Genomic DNA, 21124 nt, shown 5'->3' on the forward strand with positions numbered 1-21124 from the left:
TGATATGGACATTTGAGGGAAATAAGTGAAGGGATTTTGAGATCACAAAGCCCCAATTGTGTGAAACTAGGGCAGATAAAACATAAAGAAGTACTATTGAAACGTATTTGTCCACATCAGGCTGAAGCAAAAGGCAAGTTCATCCCAAATTGGCAGGGGCCGTTCATCGTAGCAAGAGTGTCGTCCAATGGTGCTTTGCATTTAACAGATATAGAAGGCAAGTGTATAGAAATGGCTATCAATTCTGATGCAGTCAAAAGATATTATGTTTGATTTCTTTGGTTAAATTGTGTTTGTCTGTACTTGACATGTTTTGAAGATTGGAATGACGAAGGCATTTTGTTCTGCTATCTAAACACTTTATCATTTGTTACCCTTTTGAGACTTATTTTTTCCTTTCATACCCCTCTTTTGGAATAAATAGTAAAGTTCAGAAATGCAAGCGCAAAAGATAAGTAAAGGAAAAAGAGAAAAAAAAGATAATATATAAAAAAAAGGAGAAAGAAAAAAAAGAAGAAAAAGAAGAAGAGAAAAAAGAAGAAGAGAAAAAACACAACAAACAAAACAACAATAAGAGAAAAAGGAAGAAGAAAAGAAGAGAAAGAAAAGAAAGAGAAAAGAGAAAATCATAACAACAAAGCAATTTCTACGTCATGCACTACGTTCGACCTAATTCTTTTTAAGGATACGTAGGCAGTCTCAAGGCTCGGTCCCATCAAAATAAAAATTCAAAAGTCCCCAAGCAAAGGACTTGGGGCAGAAGTTATGGTTGTTGTAAGAAATCTGATTTCGAAAGTTGTAATTTTGAACCCATTTGAATTGTTTTGAGCCTCTTTGATACCCTTTCTTTCTAACCCTATCCAAAAGCCCATATTACGGTCCAAAGAAAGACCTTCCGACCAGTCTTCGAGAGATGCCAAGTCGAGCAAGTAGAGGTGATTCATATCAGGGGAAACACTCCGTTCTGAACAAAGAGAAGAACAAAATGAGAGAGTCTTATTGGTGAAAACCTTCACAGGCACCTAAGGCGATGTTGAGTTGAGAGAAAGAACAAAATGAGAGAGACTTGATGGTGAAAACCCTGCCACTACAAGTCGATTAAGGATCATGAATCAAAGTGGATAATCGGAGCATTGAAGCCTAGTTTCACGGTTTAGGGGTATAACAAGAGTTGAACATCAGACTTGCATTGACAGAATAGGCCACAGGTGTATGTCATGGTCATTAGAGTTGGTATTCACATTTGATAGGTTCTTACTTTGTAGTTTTCTTGTTAGGAATCATCTCTTTCCATTTTCCTTTACTCTGTTCCTTTTGTCTTGTTTACTTCCTATTCCCGAGTCTGTTTGGTCGGAACAAGTGAGAAATGACTTCAAAATATACCACCAGCTTTCCAAATTGCACAAAACGGGATTTGGCTAGCACATCAAAGTGGCATAAGTCAGGAAAGAACAACGTGCGCACTGAGTTGGTAACAATCAACATGCTTTGGGGTTCATGTGAAATACAAAGATTTGGTATATATCAATTCATGAACAATGCAACAGATGGAGGGTGTCGGGTAAACAGATCAAAGGTATTTTCTGTGATAAGATTGACAAAGAAAGTGGTTAACCAGTGACAAAAAAAGTCTTCCAAGCAGAAATCAAAGTTATCATGGCAAGTGATGGAGCAATAGACCTCAAGGCCTAGGCCAGTGATTTAAGTCAGGAAAGAACAGCATGCACACTGAGTGGATGACAATTGACGTGCTTTGGGATTTATGAGAAACGCAAAAGTTCATTACATGAGCACACTGCAACAGATGAATGGTATTGGGTTTGAACGGATCAGAGGTATTCTCCCTGATAAAGGTGATACAGAAAAGTGGTCAATCAATAAACAAGCAAAATCTTTCGAGTTAAAACCGAAGTTACCATAGGAAGTGAAGGAGAAATCTCCCTCAAAGTTCAAGGCCACAAACCAACCACCATGTTTGAATTCACAAGTTTTCTTTGATTGAAACAGGGGCAGAAAATTTCGTTTGTTTCGGAGAAACCCTCCGTAAGAAAAAGCAAGCACCAGACAGGTTTGACCGTAAATTCTCAGGACCCTTTTGGAAAATGGGACCTACTTTAAAATTCAAAACAACCATGAGTAGCAAAGTCTAGCATAAATGCACCCCAAAGGAATATAGGTTGGCTTCAAAGTTTGCATGCTTGAGATAAGATTCAATTAAGAGCTTTCAGGACCCTCCTGGATAGTGGAACTTAGCTTTTAGACTTCCATTAGCTAACAAGATTTAGCGTAAGCTCTGTTGCAGGGTAGTGTAATTCAACCGTAAAAATTGTCACTCTTAGGATAATACTTGATTTTTGACTTTCAGGACCATCCTGGATAATGAGATGTAGTTTTAAGACCTTATCAGATAACCGAGATTTAGTGGAAGTCATATCTTTAGAAAACATAATTCAGCTTTTAAAAAATGTCATTTAACTAGGAGTTGTCAGGACCCTCCTAGATAATGAGATCTAGCTTTCAAATTCTTAAAATATTCGATAAACACTCACATGTGTGCCCAGCTACCAAACTGGGGCAGAAAATTTTCTTTGTTTTGTCTATTTTGTTGAAATCAGGCGCCACCTAGAGAGCACAAGAATATAGTTCAGCAATCAGGAACCCACTTGGAGAGCACGGGAATACAGTTCAAGTTTGGCAATCAGGCACCCACCTAGAGAGCACTGGAATACAGTTCAAGTTCGGAAATCAGGCACCCACCTGGAGAGCACAGGAATAGAGTTCAAGTTCGGCAATCAGGCGCCCACCTGGAGAGCAAGAGAATACAGTTCAAGTTCGGCAATCAGGCGCCCACCTGGAGAGCACAGGAATATAGTTAAAGTTTTGGCAATCACGTGCCCACCTGGAGAGCACGAGAATACATTTCAAGTTTTGGCAATCAGGTGCCCACCTAGAGAGCACGTGAATATAGTTAAAGTTTGGCAATCAGGGGCCCACCTAGAGAGCACGGGAATACAGTTAAAGTCTTGGCAATCAGGCTCCCACCTGGAGAGCACAGAAATACAGTTCAAGTTTGGCAATCAGGTGCCCCCCTGGAGAGCACGGGAATACAGTTCAAGTTCGGCAATCAGGCGCCCACTTGGAGAGCAAGGAAATACAGTTGAACTTTTAGCAATTAGGCGCCCACCTGGAGAGCAATAAAATACAGTTCAAATTTCGGCAATCAGGCGCCCACCTGGAGAGCAAGGGAATACAGTTCAAGTTTCGGCAATCAGGCGCCCACCTGGAGAGCAAGGGAATACAGTTCAAGTTTTGGCAATCTGGCGCCCACCCGGAGAGCAAGGGAATACAGTTCAAGTTTTGGCAATCAGGCGCCCACCCGGAGAGCAAGGGAGAACAACACCAGTTTTAAGGAAGGGAAACAATTTAAGTGTCGGTAATCAGGAGCCCACCTGGAGAACGAAGGGAAAGCAGTAATATTCGAAGGAAGACAGTTCAAGTATTGGCAATCAGGAACTTTACCTGGAGAATAAGGGAATTCACTTCAGAACGCAATTCAAGTCAGCAACAAAAGAAGCTCGCGGCGAGAATGCGAGTCAACAGTCCAAGGTGATCAACAAAAGTTAGTCACGATCAAAAAAAAAGAAAAAGAGAGAGAAAGGCAAGAAGTGAATCCAAATGCAGAAGTTGATGAAAGATGTGAGCTTCTCAAGACATGGTTGAGGTCACAAGCACTACATGTCCGGTCTTGATCCAAAAATCTCAAGAAGAACGAGCTAGCACCTGCAACTAGCAAGCGTCAAGGTTCAAATCCAAAGTCTACATAAAGAACCATTCAAAACTCAAGATCAAGCTTCATAAGACTTATAGATAGGAATCTTGTAACTCGTAGTTGACAGGCTTGACTAGTCTTTTTCATTTCTTTTGATTTTGATGTAATAACAGGACCGCGGACCGGAACCTCGGCGAAACGGTACCTCGACCGGCTCTCCACCTCGGTATACTCCATCATCTCACTCACCTCTGAACTACACGTGGCCTGATTCCTTTATAGCCAAGAATATGTAGGCAGCTCAGATACCAGGGCTCGGTCACATTCCCCTTTTCTTTTAGTTTTTGGTCTCTTTAAAAAAGGATCGGGTCAAAAAACCTGTCTAGTCATTCTTTGTTTGAAAACTCTTCGTGTTTCCAGTCAAAGAGGGACAACTGTAGACATGTGATTTTTGATCTTCCTCAAGATTTTTCATATTTTAGCACGTAAATATTTAATTTAGGCCTAATACAGCTAGTTCAACTCATTTTCACTCTTTACTCTATTTTATTAAAAGAAAACGAAAATTACAAAAAATAGATTCATTAGTGTTTTGTAGTCATTTTTTAATCTTGAAAAAATACCAAAAAAATAGTTTCTTTTAACGGTCAGTCTTATTTTAATAATTACTTTTACTTAAGTATGGTTAATTAATATTTTGGTAATATTTCTATATGGATAGATTTTTAATTAATTAAACTAATTTTAAGCAAATCTAGTCATAAAGGCTCATAATTGTCAAGTCTATAATTCCTAGGCCAATACCCCCTTAACCTAGAAAACCGTACAAATACCTAGACCCCTAGAGCTAATAGGAGGAGCATCAGCCGTTTCATAGACAGACACAGTCCTATGCCTACTGAAGATGAGGATTTCCATTTTCATTCAATGAAATTTCCGAAAAATCCAAGGTTTTGCTCACTGAATGTAACGTGATTTCATCCTTCATTCAAGACTTCAAGCTAATGACACCTTATTATCCCCAATATACATCAACCCAAGTTAGCCGCAAACCCCTCTTCAAAGAACCTCCACCAGATCTCACCCCTTTCGATTATTCTGCTTTCTAATCTCATAGATTTTCTTATTGAATTTGGAATTCATCACGTGGTTTCGTTTTGGTATCATTTGGAAATTGAGGTCGCCGGCAAGGTTCCGTTCGAGGTTGCCGTTGAGGTGTCCAGCCGACTGATCTGTTCGTAGTTATCGGCGAAAGCTCCAATCCAGAACTACCAAATTGCTAGGCTTGTAGTTCCAACCCCCGTTCATTTGTGCAAGAGGTCCGATTTTTGCCTTATAATCTCTTGGATAATGGTTAAATTCCTTGTTTGCTTTTATTCTGTTGAAGTTACTTGTTGAAACCATTTTGAATTTTGTTTCCATATTTGTTAAGAACGTTGAGGTGTTGCTTCGATTCTTTTGGATTATACCTTAGTCATGCTGCTTTGGTATTTATTGGTAAATAATGCGTAAATCGCATTTTGTTTGATAATATGGAATTCATGGATATGAAACTTTTTGTTGCCTCCATTCCAGAAGGTTTGTGTCATAGCCTTCTAAATCATCTTCTATCTGCTGTTGTTTTTCGAGGAGATCAAGCCATCAATTTGAAATTTTGGACTACTCTACCTCAACTTCGTTACTTTGGACATGTTCTCACGGAGCATGAGGTTTAGCTTGTTAATTTTTATCTCCTACATTTGATATAGTCATGCATACATTAAACAACATTTATTATAGGGAAGGGGAAAGAGCTGTAATAGTTAGACTTTAATAGAGATTTTTAGGCTTTTTAACATAATTAAATACAAAGAGATTGTCAATTTTGTCTAACACGATGCATACGTATAAAATTTCTCTTTCTCCTCTGTTTTAATGCGTGTTATTGTCCATTTGGTTGGAACATGATGGATGGACAAATTTGAATGATTTTTATGACCGATCATGTTAGTTTTAATAAATTGAGGCGTGCCATGCCAAATAAAGTCTCAAACCCTATGACCCTCGAATAATTAATGTGATCTCCTTAGAAATCGAGGTGTACCATTTAATTGAATTTTCATGGCCCTCGCAAAGTTGAAAGTGCGTAGTTGCTTTAGGCGTGCTATTTAAAAATTATTTTCCTAAACTCGAGTGTGCATTTATGTGAACCATATCCAAATCTCAACAACGTTAAATAAAATATGTTGTGGACTGCGGGTGCATTTATGTGACGTGGTTCAGGACGTGTTTTAGATGACGTTAAATCTTTCTCCTAAAAAACAATTAATTAAAGCAGTTATAAAGTTAAAATTGAACCATAGGTTAAAATATGTATTAAAATCAGATAATAGGCCAATTGTAACAGTTGAGCGACCGTGTTAGAACCACGGAACTCGGGAATGCCTAATACCTTCTCCCGGGTTAACAGAATTCCTTATCCGGATTTCTGTGTCCGCGGACTGTAATACTGAGTCAATCTTTTCCTCGATTCGGGATTTAAAACTGGTGACTTGGGACACCACAAATTATTCCAAGTGGCGACTCTGAATTTTTAATAAAATAATCCCGTTTCGATTGTCATTTTAAGTTGGAAAAAACTCCCTTATACACCCTTTCGGGATGTAGAAAAGGAGGTGTGACATGGTTTAACAATTTTTATTAAAACTTAAGCTTGGGAGCTCGGATTTGAGCGAGATTTTGAGGGACTTTCAGAGATATCGATTGGGTAACGATTCTTAAATGATTCTGGCTTGTAACACATTAATCTAAACATGAATTCATCGTTTAATTTCGGAATTTGTATGAAAATTGGGGAAACATTCTTAGACCAAGCATTTGAGTTTTGATTGAGGATTTGACATTGGATTGGGGTAATTTTGATATGGTTAGACTCGTGAAAGTGTGAGAATTCTAAAAATTTAAATTTTACCCGATTCCGAGACATGGGCCCGTGGGACATTTTGGTCATTTTACCTAATTTTGCGTATTAGCTTAGATTTTCTTTGTAGAATCAGTTACATGAAGTCTTATTTACGTTATGAAATTGAATTGAATATATTTGGGCTATTTGCAGTCGAGTACTCGTGGCAAGAACGTGGTCTCAGATTGATTTTGAGCCGGTTCGAGGTAAATGGCTTGTCTAACCTTGTGTGGGGGACCTTCCCCTTAGGATTGGTATATTTGGTAATTGAAATACTTTGTACGTGAGGTGACGAGTGCGTACTTGTGCAAATTATTAGAAATCCGATTTTCTTTAAGTATTTATTAGTATGTTCTTTTCCTGTTTTTATTACTTGTGCTATTAAGCCTATTGTTAGCTTAGGAAAGTATGTCTAAGTGAGTTAGTTGCTTTTATTGTCCAACCTGCTTAACTGAATTCTGTGCAACATGCTAGGTTAGAATCACTTGTTTACCTTAATATGAAATTTGCCATTACTGTATAATTTCCTGTTGCTGCTTGTATTTATTTTGGGACTACGAATGTGGAATTCCGGTAGCTCCCCCTTATCTGTTTATTTTGGGACTACAGATGTGGGATTTCGGTAGATCCGCCTGCACAGTTATATGGAACTACGGGAATGCACCCAGTACTGGTTATTTATATTTGGGACTACGGAACGGGATTCCAGTAGATCCCCGCGCACTATGAGTTTGACTACGGGACGACATCCTGGGAGATCCATTGGATATGTACATATGAGACTACATGGCGGTATAATGGGAGATCCCTAATTGTTATTATTAGTGCTGAGCTGTATTTCCTTTCCGTGTTTACCTTGTTTTTGTATAGTTGTTGATGTCCTGTACATCCTGTATTATTTTACTATTGTACTTATTTATACTATTTTGTTCTATACTGTTGATCTTTATATTTTATTTAACCTCAATAGGGCCTGACCTTCCTCGTCACTACCCAACCGAGGTTAGACTTAGCACTTACTGAGTACCGCTGTGGTGTACTCATGCTCTTTCTGTGCATGTTTTTCATGTGCAGATCCAGGTACCGCTACTCAGGCCTACTATCCTTGAGGGAAGCAACTACTCTAGAGACTTCGAGGTACATCTGCCGCGTCTGCAGACCGAGGAGTCCCTTTCTATTCTAGCTGTTAAACGTTGCCCTTCTGTATTTTCTTTCTTGTTAGATATTCTGGAGTTAGACTATTAGATATTCCAAAAGCTTGTGTTTTCGTGAGTTTTCGAGTTTTGGGATAGTGTACTTGGTTTTGAGAATGTTGTGTTGTATATGCCGAGAGGCATTATAACTATTGTTCCATTTAGTTATTTTGGTTTTTGACTATTTTTTCCGCAAGTTTTGTTTATGTTCTGCAATTGGTAGGCTTACCTAGTCGTAGAGACTAGGTGCCGTCACGACAGTTCACGGAGGGCGTACTAGAGTCGTGACAAGTTGGTATCAGAGCTCTAGGTTCATAGGAGTCTTGGATCACAAACCGGTTTATTAGAGTCTCGTTGAACGGTACGGAGACATCTGTACTTATCTATGAGAGGCTATGTAATTGTTAGAAAAATTTCACTTCATTTGATTTCCTTGTTGTGCGATATTTTTGACATCACAATTCTAAACTTCGGTCTTCTATTCTCTCACAGATGGTGAGGACACGCGCTACCCGAGATGATCAGGCACCTGCGCCCCCAACTGCAGCCGTCAGAGGCTGGGGACGAGGTAGAGGCTAAGGACGCGCACGTGGTGCAGCCAGAGCACCTGCACGAGCTGCCACCGAGGTACCACCAGCAGTTCCAGTCGAAGTCCAGGCACCCGACACGCCTACTGCTACTACAATTCAGCTCTTCAGGAGACTCTGACACAGTTCATGAGCATGTACACCACTCTGGCTCAGGCACAGTTGTTTCCCTTTACTGCAGCTACATCTCAGGCCGGGGGAGGAGCACAGACTCCCGCCGCCCGCACTCTTGAGCAACAAGTGCATATTGAGCAGGTCACTGAGATTATTCCTGTACCACCTGTAGTGCCAGTTCAGCCCGAGGGAAGGGCAGCGGCTTCCGAGGAGGAGCAACTGAGGCTTAAGAGGTTTAAGAGGTACAAACCTCCTGTATTCAGCGGTCTAACTTCAGAGGATGCTATGTGATTTTTAGATGAGAGTTACCGTATTCTTCGTACCATGGGTATATCAGGATCGATCGGGGTTTCCTTTACTACCTTCCAGCTTTAAGGAGCCGCCTATGAGTGGTGGCGCACCTATGAGTTAGATAGTCCGGATGAGGCTGCTTTACTGACTTGGACTCAGTTTTCAGATCTGTTCCTGAGAGAGTATGTTCCTCAAAGCCTCAGAGAAACATGTCACGCAGAGTTTGAGCATTTGTGCCAAGGTGCTATGACTGTCTCAGAGTATGCTGTCCGTTACACTGGTTTGGCTAGGCATACACCAACCTTGGTTTCTACTGTTCGCGAGAGGGTTCGACGGTTTATTGAGGGTCTTGTCCCCAGCATCAGGTCTAACATGGCTCGTGAGTTGGAGATGGATATTTCATATCAGCAGGTGGTGAGCATTGCTAGGAGGATTGAGGGTATGCATGCTAGGGAGAGAGAGGAGAGGGAGGCCAAGAGGTCTTGAGAGTCAGGCATTTCTCTAGTGCCTGTGCCCCAGCAACAGGTCGTCATAGTGGGGGTTATATGAGTCTCCTTGTTCATTCAGCTCTTCCAGCAGCTAGTGGTATTCCAACTCCTCCTACACCTCAAGAGCCTTATTATGCATCTCCGGTATCTATCAGTCAAACATTCAGATGACACCGTATGAGGCTTTATATGGTAGGCGGTGTAGATCCCCGGTGGGTTGGTTTGAGTCGAGTGAGGCTAGATTGTTGGGCACAGACTTGGTTCAGGATGCTTTGGAGAAGGTTAAGGTGATTCAGGATAGACTCCGTACAGCCTAGTCCAGACAGAAGAGTTACGCAGACCGGAAGGTTCGTGATGTTTCCTTATGGTTAGAGAGCGGGTTCTGCTTCGGGTTTCGCCTATGAAGGGCATTATGAGATTCGGGAAGAAAGGAAAGTTGAGTCCGAGATTTATTAGCCCTTTTGAGATATTGAGGCGTGTTGGGGAGGTTGCTTATGAGCTTGCCTTACCTCCCAGCTTAGCCGGAGTTCATCTGGTATTCCATGTTTCGATGCTTCGGAGGTATCACGGTGATCCATCGCACGTGTTGGATTTCAGTTTAGTCCAGTTGGACAAGGATCTATCCTATGTTGAGGAGCCAGTGGCAATATTGAACAAGTAGGTTAGGAAGCTGAGGTCAAAGAACATTGCATCAGTAAAGGTACAGTGGTGGGGCCAGCCGGTCGAGGAGGCAACCTGGGAGACCGAGCAGGATATGCGCATCCATTACCCTCATCTTTTCACTACTTCAGGTATGTCTTTATGCTCGTTCGAGGATGAACGAATGTTTAAGTGTAGGAGGATGTGACGATCCGATCGATCATCTTAAGAATTAATGCCCCGATTCCCTATTAACTGCTTTCCCCAAGTTTATTTCTGCTATTTTGATTTGTCAGGATGTTTGGTTTTGCGTTTCAGAGTGTTTTGGGACACTTAGTCCCTAAATGAGAGCTTAAGTGTTGGAAAGTTGACCGTAGTTAGAACAGTGTGAAGACGTCCTCGGAATGGAAATCTGATGGTTTTGTTAGCTCTGTTGGGTGATTTTTGGGCTTAGGGGCATGTTTGGATTGTATTTTGGAGGTCCGCAGCTAATTTTGGCTTGAAATACCGAAAGTGGAATTTTTGATGTTTCTGGTTCGATAGTGAGATTTTGATTCGAGGGTCGGAATGGAATTCCGGAATTCCATTCCGGAAGTTGGAGTAGCTCTGTAGTATTTAATGTGACGTGTGTGCAAAATTTCAGGTCATTCGGATGAGGTGTGATAGACTTTTTGATCGAAAAAATATTTTTAGAGTTTTTGGAATTCTTAGGCTTGAATATGATGAAAAATAGGTATTTTGACGTTGTTTTGACCGTTCGAAGGTTGGAACAAGTTTGAATGATGTTTTAGGATTAGTTGAAATGTTTGGTTGAGGTCCCGGAGGCCTCGGGTGTGTTTCGGAGGCTCAACGGACCAATTTTGGACTTGGAAAGATTTTAAATTTTCTGCTGTTGTGTTGTAGAGAAAACATTCATCGCGTTCACGAGGGGGTCTCGTGTTCGCGTAGAGCATCTAGGAGAAACAACTGAAATGTGCTTTGCGTTCGTGATGATGTCCCACGTTCGCGAAGGTAAAGACTCGTTGGTCTTCGCGTTCGCGACATGGTCCTCGCGTTCGCGTATGGTCTGCCAGTGTAAGCTACGCGTTCGCAAGTGGACCTCCCGTTCACGAAAGAGGAAATTGGCCAGCAGGACTTTTGTGCATCGCGTTCGCGATAGTAGCCTCACGTTCGCGAAGAAGAACGCGCCTGGGCAGATATAAGATTTTAAAATTGAGGGTTTAGCCATTTTTATCAAAACTTAAGCTTGGGAGCTCGGATTTGAGCGAGATTTTGAGGGATTTTCAGATATATCGATTGGGTAATGATTCTTAACTCCTTTTTGCTTGTAACCCATTAATCTAAACAAGAATTTATCCTTTAATTTCGGAATTTGTATGAAAATTGGGGAAAAGTTCTTAGACCAAACATTTGAGTTTTGATTGGGGATTTGATATTGGATTGGGATAGTTTTGATATGGTTAGACTCGTGAGAGTGTGGGGATTCTGGAAATGTAAATTTTACCCGATTCTAAGACGTGGGCCCGAGGCATGTTTTGGTCATTTTACCTAATTTTGCGTATTAGCTTAGAATTTCTTTGTAAAATCAGTTACTTGAAGTATTATTTATGTTATAAAATTGAATTGAATAGATTTGGGCCATTTGGAGTCGAGTACTGGTGGACAGAACGTGGTCTCGGATTGATTTTGAGCCGGTTCGAGGTAAGTGGCTTATCTAACCTTGTGTGGGGGATCTTCCCCTTAGGATTGATATATTTGGTAATTGAAATGCCTTGTACGTGAGGTGACGAATGCGTACTTGTGCATATTGTTGGAAATTCAATTTTCTTTAAGTATTTATTAGTATGTTCTTTTCCTGCTTTTATTACTTGTACTATTAAGCCTGTTGTTAGCTTAGGAAAGCATGTCTAAGTGATTTAATTGCTTTAATTGTCCAACCTGCTTACCTGAATTCTGTGCAACATGCTAGGCTAGAATCACTTATTTACCTTAATATGAAATTTTCCATTACTGTATAATTTCCTGTTGCTGCTGCGTATTTATTTTGGGACTACGGATGTGGGATTCCGGTAGCTCCCCCTTGTATGTTTATTTTGGGACTACGGATGTGGAATTCCGGTAGATCCCCCTGCACAGTTATAAGGAACTACGGGAATGCACCCGATAGATTCCCCTAGTACTGGGTATTCACATTTGGGACTACGGAACGGGATTCCGGTAGATCTCCGCGCACTATGAGTTGGACTACGGGACGGGATCCCAGGAGATCCATTGGATATGTGCATATGGGACTGCAGGACGGTATCCTGGGAGATCACCGATTGTTATTATTGGTGCTGAGTTGTATTTCCTTTCTGTGTTTACCTTATTTCTGTATAGTTGTTGTTGTCCTGTATATCCTGTGTTATTTTACTGCTGTACTTATTTATATTGTTCTGTTCTATACTGTTGATCTTTATATTTTATTTAACCTCAGTAGGGCCCTGACCTTCCTCTTCACTACCCAACCGAGGTTAGGCTTGACACTTACTGAGTACCGCTGTGGTGTACTCATGCCCTTTCTGCGCTTATTTTTCATGTGCAGATCTAGGTACCGCTACTCAGGCCTACCATCCTTGAGGGAGGCGACTGCTCTAGAGACTTTGAGGTACATCTGTCGCGTCTGCAAACCGAGGAGTTCCTTTCTATTCTAGCTGTTAAACGTTGCCCTTCTGTATTTTCTTTCTCGTTAGATATTCTGGAATTAGACTGTTAGATATTCCAAAGGCTTGTGTTTTCGTGAGTTTCCGAGTTTTGGGATAGTGTACTTGGTTTTGAGAATGTTGTGTTGTATATGCCGAGCAACATTATAACTATTGTTCCACTCAGTTATTTTGGTTTTTGACTATTTCTTCCTCAAGTTTCGTTTATGTTCCGCAATTGTTAGGCTTACCTACTCGTAAAGACTAGGTGCCGTCACGACAGCTCACGGAGGGCGAACTAGTTTCGTGACACAAATGCGATGAAATTATCGCAAAAGCAAAACCCCTCCTATTCCCGTTGTCATCACAAATGCGATGACATGTTCAGATATGCGAATAGTGGACCATCGCAAAAGCATGGAGTGGAAGAAATGTTGGGCCGGGGTTGTTTTTGTGCAGTTTATTTGACCAACAGGTCTCCAACAAGAAATGTTAGAGATCAAACTCCTCAAAAAACATGGAGTGGAAGAAATCCAAGTGTCAAGCATTTGATAATCTTTGGGAACATAGCCTATGCTCATATGCCACATCACGGAAGATCAGAGCATGATGATCGAAGTGCCAAGCAAGTGTTTGGTGGCTATGATACGAGTTCAAAAGGCTACAAGTTATGCAATCCAAGAAGCGGTAAGGTGGTGGTGAGTCATGATGTTGAATTTGATGAAGAATTGGCGTGGAATTTGGAAGCTCAGGAAGAAATTTATATGATTTTCTTCCATACTTTGTTGATGAAGAAGAATTAGAGACTATGGAACCTATACAACATGCTACTCCACCTCCTATACCAACTAATGTTGCATCTCCTTAGTCTCAAGAAAGTTCAAATGAACACCCGGAAAGGACGAGGAGCATTCAAGAGCTCTATGATGGCACACAAGAACTTACTAATTGTGATTTTTTGTATTATCTCTTCGCTGATACTAAACCAATAAACTTTGATGAAGCTGTTATAGACAATAGGTGGAGACAAGCCATAAATGAGGAAATCGAGTCAATAGAGAAGAGTAACACTTGGGAGTTAACAATTCTTCCCAAGGGTCAGCGAGCAATTGGAGTGAAATGGGTATACGAGATAAAGAAGAATGATGATGGAGATGTGGAGAGATACAAGGCACGATATGTGGCTAAGGCCTACAAGCAAAGGTAAGTCATTGACTATGAAGAAGTCTATGCACCTATTGACTACATGGAGACTATTCATTTGTTGATTTCCATAGCGACACAAGAGAAGTGGAAGATCCATTAACTAGATGTCAAGTCAGCCTTCTTGAATGACTATCTTGAAGAAGAAGTCTATGTTGAACAACCGTTGGGCTTTTGTGGTCAAAAACCATGAAGATAAAGTGTTGCGGTTGAAGAAATCCTTATATGGATTGAAGCAAGCCCATGGACATGGAATAGTCGCATCGATAAGTATTTTCAAGACAATGGGTTTACTCGATGTCTTCATTAATATGCTCTTTACCTTAAAGTTGATACTAATGGAGATATCTTGATTATTTGTCTTTATATTGATGATCTTATTTTTACGGGTAATAACCCAAGCTTGTTTGAAAATTTCAAGAAAGATATGTCACGTGAGTTCGAGATGACGGACGTAGGGCTCATGTCTTACTACTTGGGCCTAGAAGTGAAGTAGATGGAAGATGAAATTTTTATCTCTCAAGAAAGCTTTACAAAAGAGATATTGATAAAGTTCAACAGGATCAATTGCAACCCCATGAACACACCGATGGAGAGTGGGACAAAATTATCCAAGTTTGATAAAGGAGAAAAAAGTGGATCTCACATTTTCCAAAAGTCTTGTGAAAAGTTTGAGGTATTTGAGTTGTACCAGGCCGGATATACTCTTTGCAGTTGGAATAGTAAGCCGCTTTATGGAAGCTCCCAACTCCGTTCACTTGAAAGTCTCTAGAAGAATTCTTCGTTACCTAAAAGGTATGATTGACTTTGGACTATTTTATTCTTCTTCTAATAATTTCAACCTTATGGGATTTTGTGATAGTGATTATGTGGGAGATATTGATGATAGAAAAAGCATAATTGGTATTTTGTTTTTTTGGGGGTGATTCTGTTATTTCTTGGAGTTCAAAGAAACAATCCATAATTACTCTCTCGATATGTGAAGCTGAATATGTAGCAGCAACACCATGTACCTATAATGTTATTTGACAAGGAAGATTAATGAAGGAGCTCAATTTACCGCAAATTGAAGCTACATAGTTTTTTATTGACAACAAATATGCACAGGCACTCGCGAAGAATACGGTGTATCATGATCGAAGGAACCATATAGTCACAAGGTATCATTTAATTAGAGAATGCATTACCAAGAAGGAAGTAGAACTCAAATATGTAAAGTCGCATGATCAAGTTGTAGATATTTTCATAAAGCTGCTCAAGTTTAAAGATTTTCAAAGGTTGAGATCAAAACTTGGAATGAAAAAGAAAAATCAAAATTGAAAGAGAGATTTGTGGGACCCATATAAATAAATGAAGTAAAACAAAAAAAGAAAAATGACACCAAGTTGCAATAACAACAAAACCAAATAGCAAAACCAATTTGTGCAATTGGTTTTGAATGGTGGAACAAGTTACGACAATTTGCAATATGTAAATTGTAAATACAGCCTTTTGATTGGTTGGAGGAACGGTTCATCACTGCTATAAAAGGAGGCTTCGGCTATTCATTTAAGTACACTAAAATCGAGAGAAGCCAGAGAGAGTTAGAGAGAGTAATCCACAAATTGTAGTCTGTGAGATAAATAGACTGGAGTAATATCGTAGTGTGGTGTTTAAAGTAAAGAATGTTATTTCTTATGAAGTTGTAGTAGTCTCTGGACACTAGCAAGTTATAATATTATAGTGGTATTATATTGCTCCGCTCGAATATTGTATTTTACCCCGTTAAAAGATTTGGTGTTGTTGTTACTCTCTTGTGTTATTATCATTTACCGTGGATATTATTCCTAGGCAGTATATTATTTTTCCCAACATTGTCCACCATTCGGAGATGAAAAACATAGGAAGATTCAGATCTCTCACCATCCCAGAGAGGGGGCATTCTTGTTTGCAAAATAGCAATATACACGACAAAGTTTGATAGTTTATATGAGTCCACCATTTGTAGAGTACCTGGTCCTCTATGAGTTTCCACTGAAAATACTAATGAACCAAACTGTATAGAGATCTAGTCCTATATAAGTTCCCACAGTGCTAACTACTGAACCAGTATGTAAATGAGACACATGATTTTTACGTGAAAAAATCCCAACTCAAGGGGACAAAAACCACGACCTACTCTGGAAGGATTTCAACTTCACTAACTTATAAACACCTATTACAAGCCACTTTGTAATGACTCCATTACAAAGTATTCAACTCAACTAACTTGTGATACTCTTACCACAAACCACTTTGTCACTCTCGAGTTACAAAGACTTTAATCACTCTAACTTGTAACAACACTATTACAAGCCACTTTGTAATAATTCTATTACAAAGACTTAATCACTCACTAACTTGTAACAACTCTATTACAAGCCACTTTGTAATAATTCTATTACAAAGACTTCGCAACTCAACTAACTCTAGCCAAGACACAAACTCAGATGGTTTATGATTTGAGTTTCCTAAAACAAAACTTTTAATAAAGCAAGATAGGAGTTACAATGAAGAACAAATAACAAAGACTCAACAAACCTAAGGACTTAAGATATCTTCAATCTTTGGATCTGGTCCTTGAGGTTGCAACAACTTTGTTCTTGAGAGAGGTGTTTTTGGCACTTGAAAGAATATCACTAAAAATGCTCAAAAAGGTTGTCTTTTGCCTTGCACCAGGTTGTTATACTACAAAAGACATCACCATGGTGATGCCAATTCACAAGGGTGATGTCAATTCTTGGTTAGTACATGTCTCTTCCCAATGGGAAACGACTGTTGCACTATCTGCTGTACTGTCGCGTGTACAGTTGCAGGCAGTCACTTTTTGTACTTGCTTTCCAGCTGTATAGTTGACTTATTCTTCTGACAGGGGAACACCACGGGATTAGGTCCGTAATCTTGTTCTTGTGAATCTAAAGGCACACTGCCCATATTATCTTGAGTTAATTAACTTGATTGTACCAGGCATGCTTCAGGCCCTTTATCTGGTTATGTACAGAAAGTTTGTTAGTTCATGAAAACATAGATTAAAAGACCATAAACCAATTAATTTCCCCCTTTTGATGATGACAAACTTTTAACATTGATGACTATTTAACTTAATCAAATAATGTACCAGCAACCGCATATGTTCCCCCTGACTCTATGCTTCCCCCTTAATTACTTTCTACAGTTTTAGTTTAATCGATTCTTCCTCCTTTTGGCATCAACAAAAAGGCACAATTAGATAAAACGACATAAAGAAGTCTAACAAAGCTAACTCATGCCACATATGTGCACACAACATGATAGAAAAGAGAAGCAAAAAGGAAAACATGCATTGTACAAGTAAAAGAAGAGTTGTTTCATTGATAAGAAATTAGACTGTTTCAACAGGAGAAGCAACGGTGAAATCTAATATGCCATCACAAAAAGACAAATAAAAAGAAAACAACAGCCACAAAACATCAGAGTAAAAGATACCTGGCCACTGAGAGGATCCTAGGGGGCACTAGAAAAGGGAGGCTTCGAAGAGGAGGCAACAATGGTTTTGAGAACCAGTTCCATGTGGGCATTTGCAGACAACTGTTAGTCAAGAAGTTTCTCTCGCAGATTCTCCACTTGTTGCCTAAGTCCAGAACTTGTCTCATACCTGCCATCTCTGAGATTGCCGGGTCAAACGTGCGACCTCACAAGACTTTTCTGAGTTCTCAAACTCTCCTGCCCAAGGCCACTGTCACTTGGGATGGTCTTCATTGAATCAAGTCCTCCCACAGTTTCCCACTTTTGTTTTCTACACATTTCAATAAACTTCCCATTCCTGCTTGCAGCAGCCACACTATGTCACCTTCAAACAAATCTTTCTCAACCATAAACTTTTGGACTTTTGTAGATTTTTTCACTAAGGAACTAGGTTCCGACACATCATCTTTATCAACCTCAACCACTGGAATGTGTTTGTCAGCCACAACTCCCCCTTATTTCATCAACCTCTGCTTCTTTTTCTTAATACTCTGCTTACTCTTCTGCAAGGCAGACTCAGAAGCCTCTTTCTTCTGCAACCTCCTGGTTTGTTTGAGCTGAAAGAGAATTAGGTTCTTCAATAGTTTTTTTTGTGACGGTGTTATGAGCCAAAAACTCGAAAAGCACCAGAGTCCTTTCATCTCCTAAGAATGGAGTTTCTTTCCCCTGAGATTCAGGCAGAGGGGAGGCTCCTTCATTTATAAGACTCTTAGCAGTGATAGCTATGATATTTAATGCCACTTTCTTTTCTGGTGACTCCGTGGGAGCCACTGAGCCTAGAACGGAGGAGTTCAAGTACTGATCGGGATCTTCCTCAGAGACCTCTGACGCCTGAGGAGTAGCACTTTTGGTTTGTTCAGAAGAAGAAAGAGAAGTAGGGTTTGCAACACATGGAAGTGAGACAAGGTTTGACGGAGGAGTAGAGGTGGCTGGAGATGAAGAGGAAACCGGTATGGGTACAATAGTATCAGGGATAGTAAAGATTTGGGTTTCTGGTGGTGGTGATAAGGGAGGTGGAGATGTGGGAGTGGTGTTGATGGTAGGAGAAGGAGACGATTATTTGTTGTCCTTGGTGAGAGAAGTGGTAGAAAGTTCTGAAGGAAAAATTAAAGAGATGCAAAGGGAGATAATTGTTCAGAATTGCTGGGAGTGTGAGGGTCTTATGGAAGAAAGATCTAATGATGAGAAGGGAGAGGAACATGTTCTAAATAGTTTTTGAAATGACGATAGGTTTGTGGGAATACGTAACATGCAGAGGAAGTGAAAGGATTTGAGAGACAAGACGTGTTATGCAGACTCTGAAAAGTCGTATGATGTGGCAGTTGAATTAATTTTGCTATCCTTTTGAATAAGCATGTGAATAACACATTACTACTAACATGTGGTACAGGAACCAGGTTGCTGACCTATTTTTGTAAAAAAGGGTTTGCAGCTCTCCTCCGAAGTTCAACACTGTACATTTAGCTTCTATGATCATCATGAATGTTTATCTGCAAAGGCATAAATGTGAGTTAGGCCTAGTCAGAAAACACTTTAGCCAATTTTACCTTAGTGTGACTATCATAGTCATGTCAGCAGAACCAGGTTCTCAATTAGGTTTAAGTAACCCCAGTGCCATCTTGTTTTTCAAGGTGTTCCCTACTCAGAGCTTTAGTGAAGATATCTATAATTTGATCTTCTATGCAACAAAATCTTATACAAATAAGACCCTTTTCCACATAGTCCCTAAGAAAATGGTATCTGACATCGATGTGCTTGGTTCTCTTCTGTTGAACCGGGTTCTTTGCCATGTTGAGAGCACTGGTGTTGTCACATAAAAGCGGTACACAATCAATGTATACACAAAAATCTTCCAATTGTTGCTTGATCCACAGTGAATAACCATAGCACGAGGCCGCTGCAACATATTCTGCTTTAGCTGTTGAGAGAGCTATTGAGTTTTGTTTCCTTGTACCCCATAAGATAAAACATGATCCAAGAAAATGAGCCATTCCATATGTGCTTTTCCTGTCCACCAGATAGCCTGCATAATCAATGTCAGCATAACCAATAAGGTTGAAATTTTCACCTGAAGGATAGTCCAGAACTAGGTTCTGTGTGCCCTTAAAATATCTCAGAATTCTCTTAGCAGCCTTCCGATGAGATTCCTTAGAATTTGATTGGAATCTTGCACATAATCCCACACTAAATACAATGTCTGGCCTGCTAGCAGTAAGGTAGAGTATAGATCCAATGATTCCCATATCCATTATTTGATTTATAGGTTATCTAGAATCATCCGTGTCCAGCTTAGTAGCAGTAGCAATAGGGGTATCGGTCACCTTTGATGCTTCCATATCAAACCTTTTCAAGAGTTCTTTGATGTGTTTCTGCTGACTGATATACGTTCCCTTTATGGACTACTTCACTTGAAGGACCAAGAGGACATTCAGTTCCCCCATCATACTCATTTCAGACTCACTTCCCATTAGATTAGCAAATTATTCACATAATGAGTCAGTTGTACCTCCAAATATGATGTCATCCACATAAATCTGAACAATGAGCAGGTTCCTTCCTCATTTTTTCAAAGACAATGTATTGTCAATCTTTCCTCTTGTGATGCCATTTTCCAGGAGAAACTTGGATAGTCTCTCGTACCAGGCTCTAGGGGCCTGCTTCAATTTGTATAGTGCCTTATCCAATTTGAATACATGTTCAGAATGTACATGACGTTCAGAACCTGGAGGTAGCTTGATGTAGACTTCTTCCTTGAGAAAACCATTCAGAAAGACACTCTTCACATCCATTTGGAATAGGGTGAATTCCATATGTGAAGCAAAGGCAATGAGGATCCTAGTAGCTTCCATGCGAGCTACTGGGGCAAAGTCTTATCATAATCGATCCCTTCCTCCTGATTGTATCCTTAGACAGCAAGCCTTTCTTTGTTCCTTGTAGTATTTCCATGTTTATCCAGCTTATTCCTGAATACCCACCTGGTCCCTATGATGGTTCTGTCTGAGGGTCTAGGTACCAGGTGCCATACCTTGTTTCTTTCAAATTGATATAGTTCCGCTTGCATTGCAATGGATTTCCCTGCACTCCTTGTTCTTCCACTTGTGGAGTGCCTTGTACTGCAACTCCAACTCTTTCTTCAGCTTCAGTAGTAGTAATTTAAGTACCAGGTTCCTCTTGAGAAGTGGAAGATGATGTTTTTCATATCAGCCTTCCTATTTGAAACATAAGATATTTCCCAGGGACCAAAAGTGGTTCATTATGTTGATCATCACTGTTTCCTCCTTTGTTAGAGGAGGGTGTCTCGTTGAATAGCACATGAACACATCCTTCCACACAGTGTGCCCTTTTGTTGTAGACTTTGTGGGCTTTGCTTTGAGGGGACTATCCCAGAAGGATTCCTTCATCGCTTATTGCATCAAACTTCCCAAGCCGGTCCTTCCCGTTGTTGAGAACATAGAATTTGCATCCAATGATTCTCAGATGAGTTATCTTTGGTTTTCTTCCGTTGAGCAGCTCATAGGGGGTTTTGTTTAGGAGGGACCTGATTATATACCTGTTCACCAAGTAGCAAGTAGTGCTTATTGCTTTTGCCCAGAAATTTTTGGCGATTCCACTATGAATGAGCATTGTCCGTGCCATGTCTTCCAGAGTTCTGTTCTTTCTATCAACAACACCATTTTGCTGTGGAGTCCTTGGTGC

The 21124-nt window shown here is 40.2% G+C and overlaps 1 protein-coding gene and 1 long non-coding RNA gene across 2 annotated transcripts; one reads left to right on the forward strand and one right to left on the reverse strand.

Moving 5' to 3' along the window:
- Positions 1 to 4524: 4524 nt before the first annotated feature.
- On the forward strand, positions 4525 to 8084 carry LOC138891222 (uncharacterized). The gene is made up of 3 exons (XR_011407577.1): positions 4525 to 5088; positions 7320 to 7502; positions 7785 to 8084. It is a non-coding gene; the product is annotated as an uncharacterized lncRNA (long non-coding RNA).
- A 10942-nt stretch (positions 8085 to 19026) lies between these two features.
- LOC138868696 (secreted RxLR effector protein 161-like) lies at positions 19027 to 19677 on the reverse strand. The gene has a single exon (XM_070146263.1). The coding sequence runs from the start codon at positions 19675 to 19677 to the stop codon at positions 19027 to 19029; it is 651 nt and encodes a 216-aa protein (XP_070002364.1).
- Positions 19678 to 21124: the final 1447 nt, after the last annotated feature.

The sequence above is a fragment of the Nicotiana sylvestris genome, chromosome 5 (genome assembly GCF_000393655.2).
Source record: "Nicotiana sylvestris chromosome 5, ASM39365v2, whole genome shotgun sequence".
In the NCBI taxonomy this organism is placed as follows: domain Eukaryota; kingdom Viridiplantae; phylum Streptophyta; class Magnoliopsida; order Solanales; family Solanaceae; genus Nicotiana; species Nicotiana sylvestris.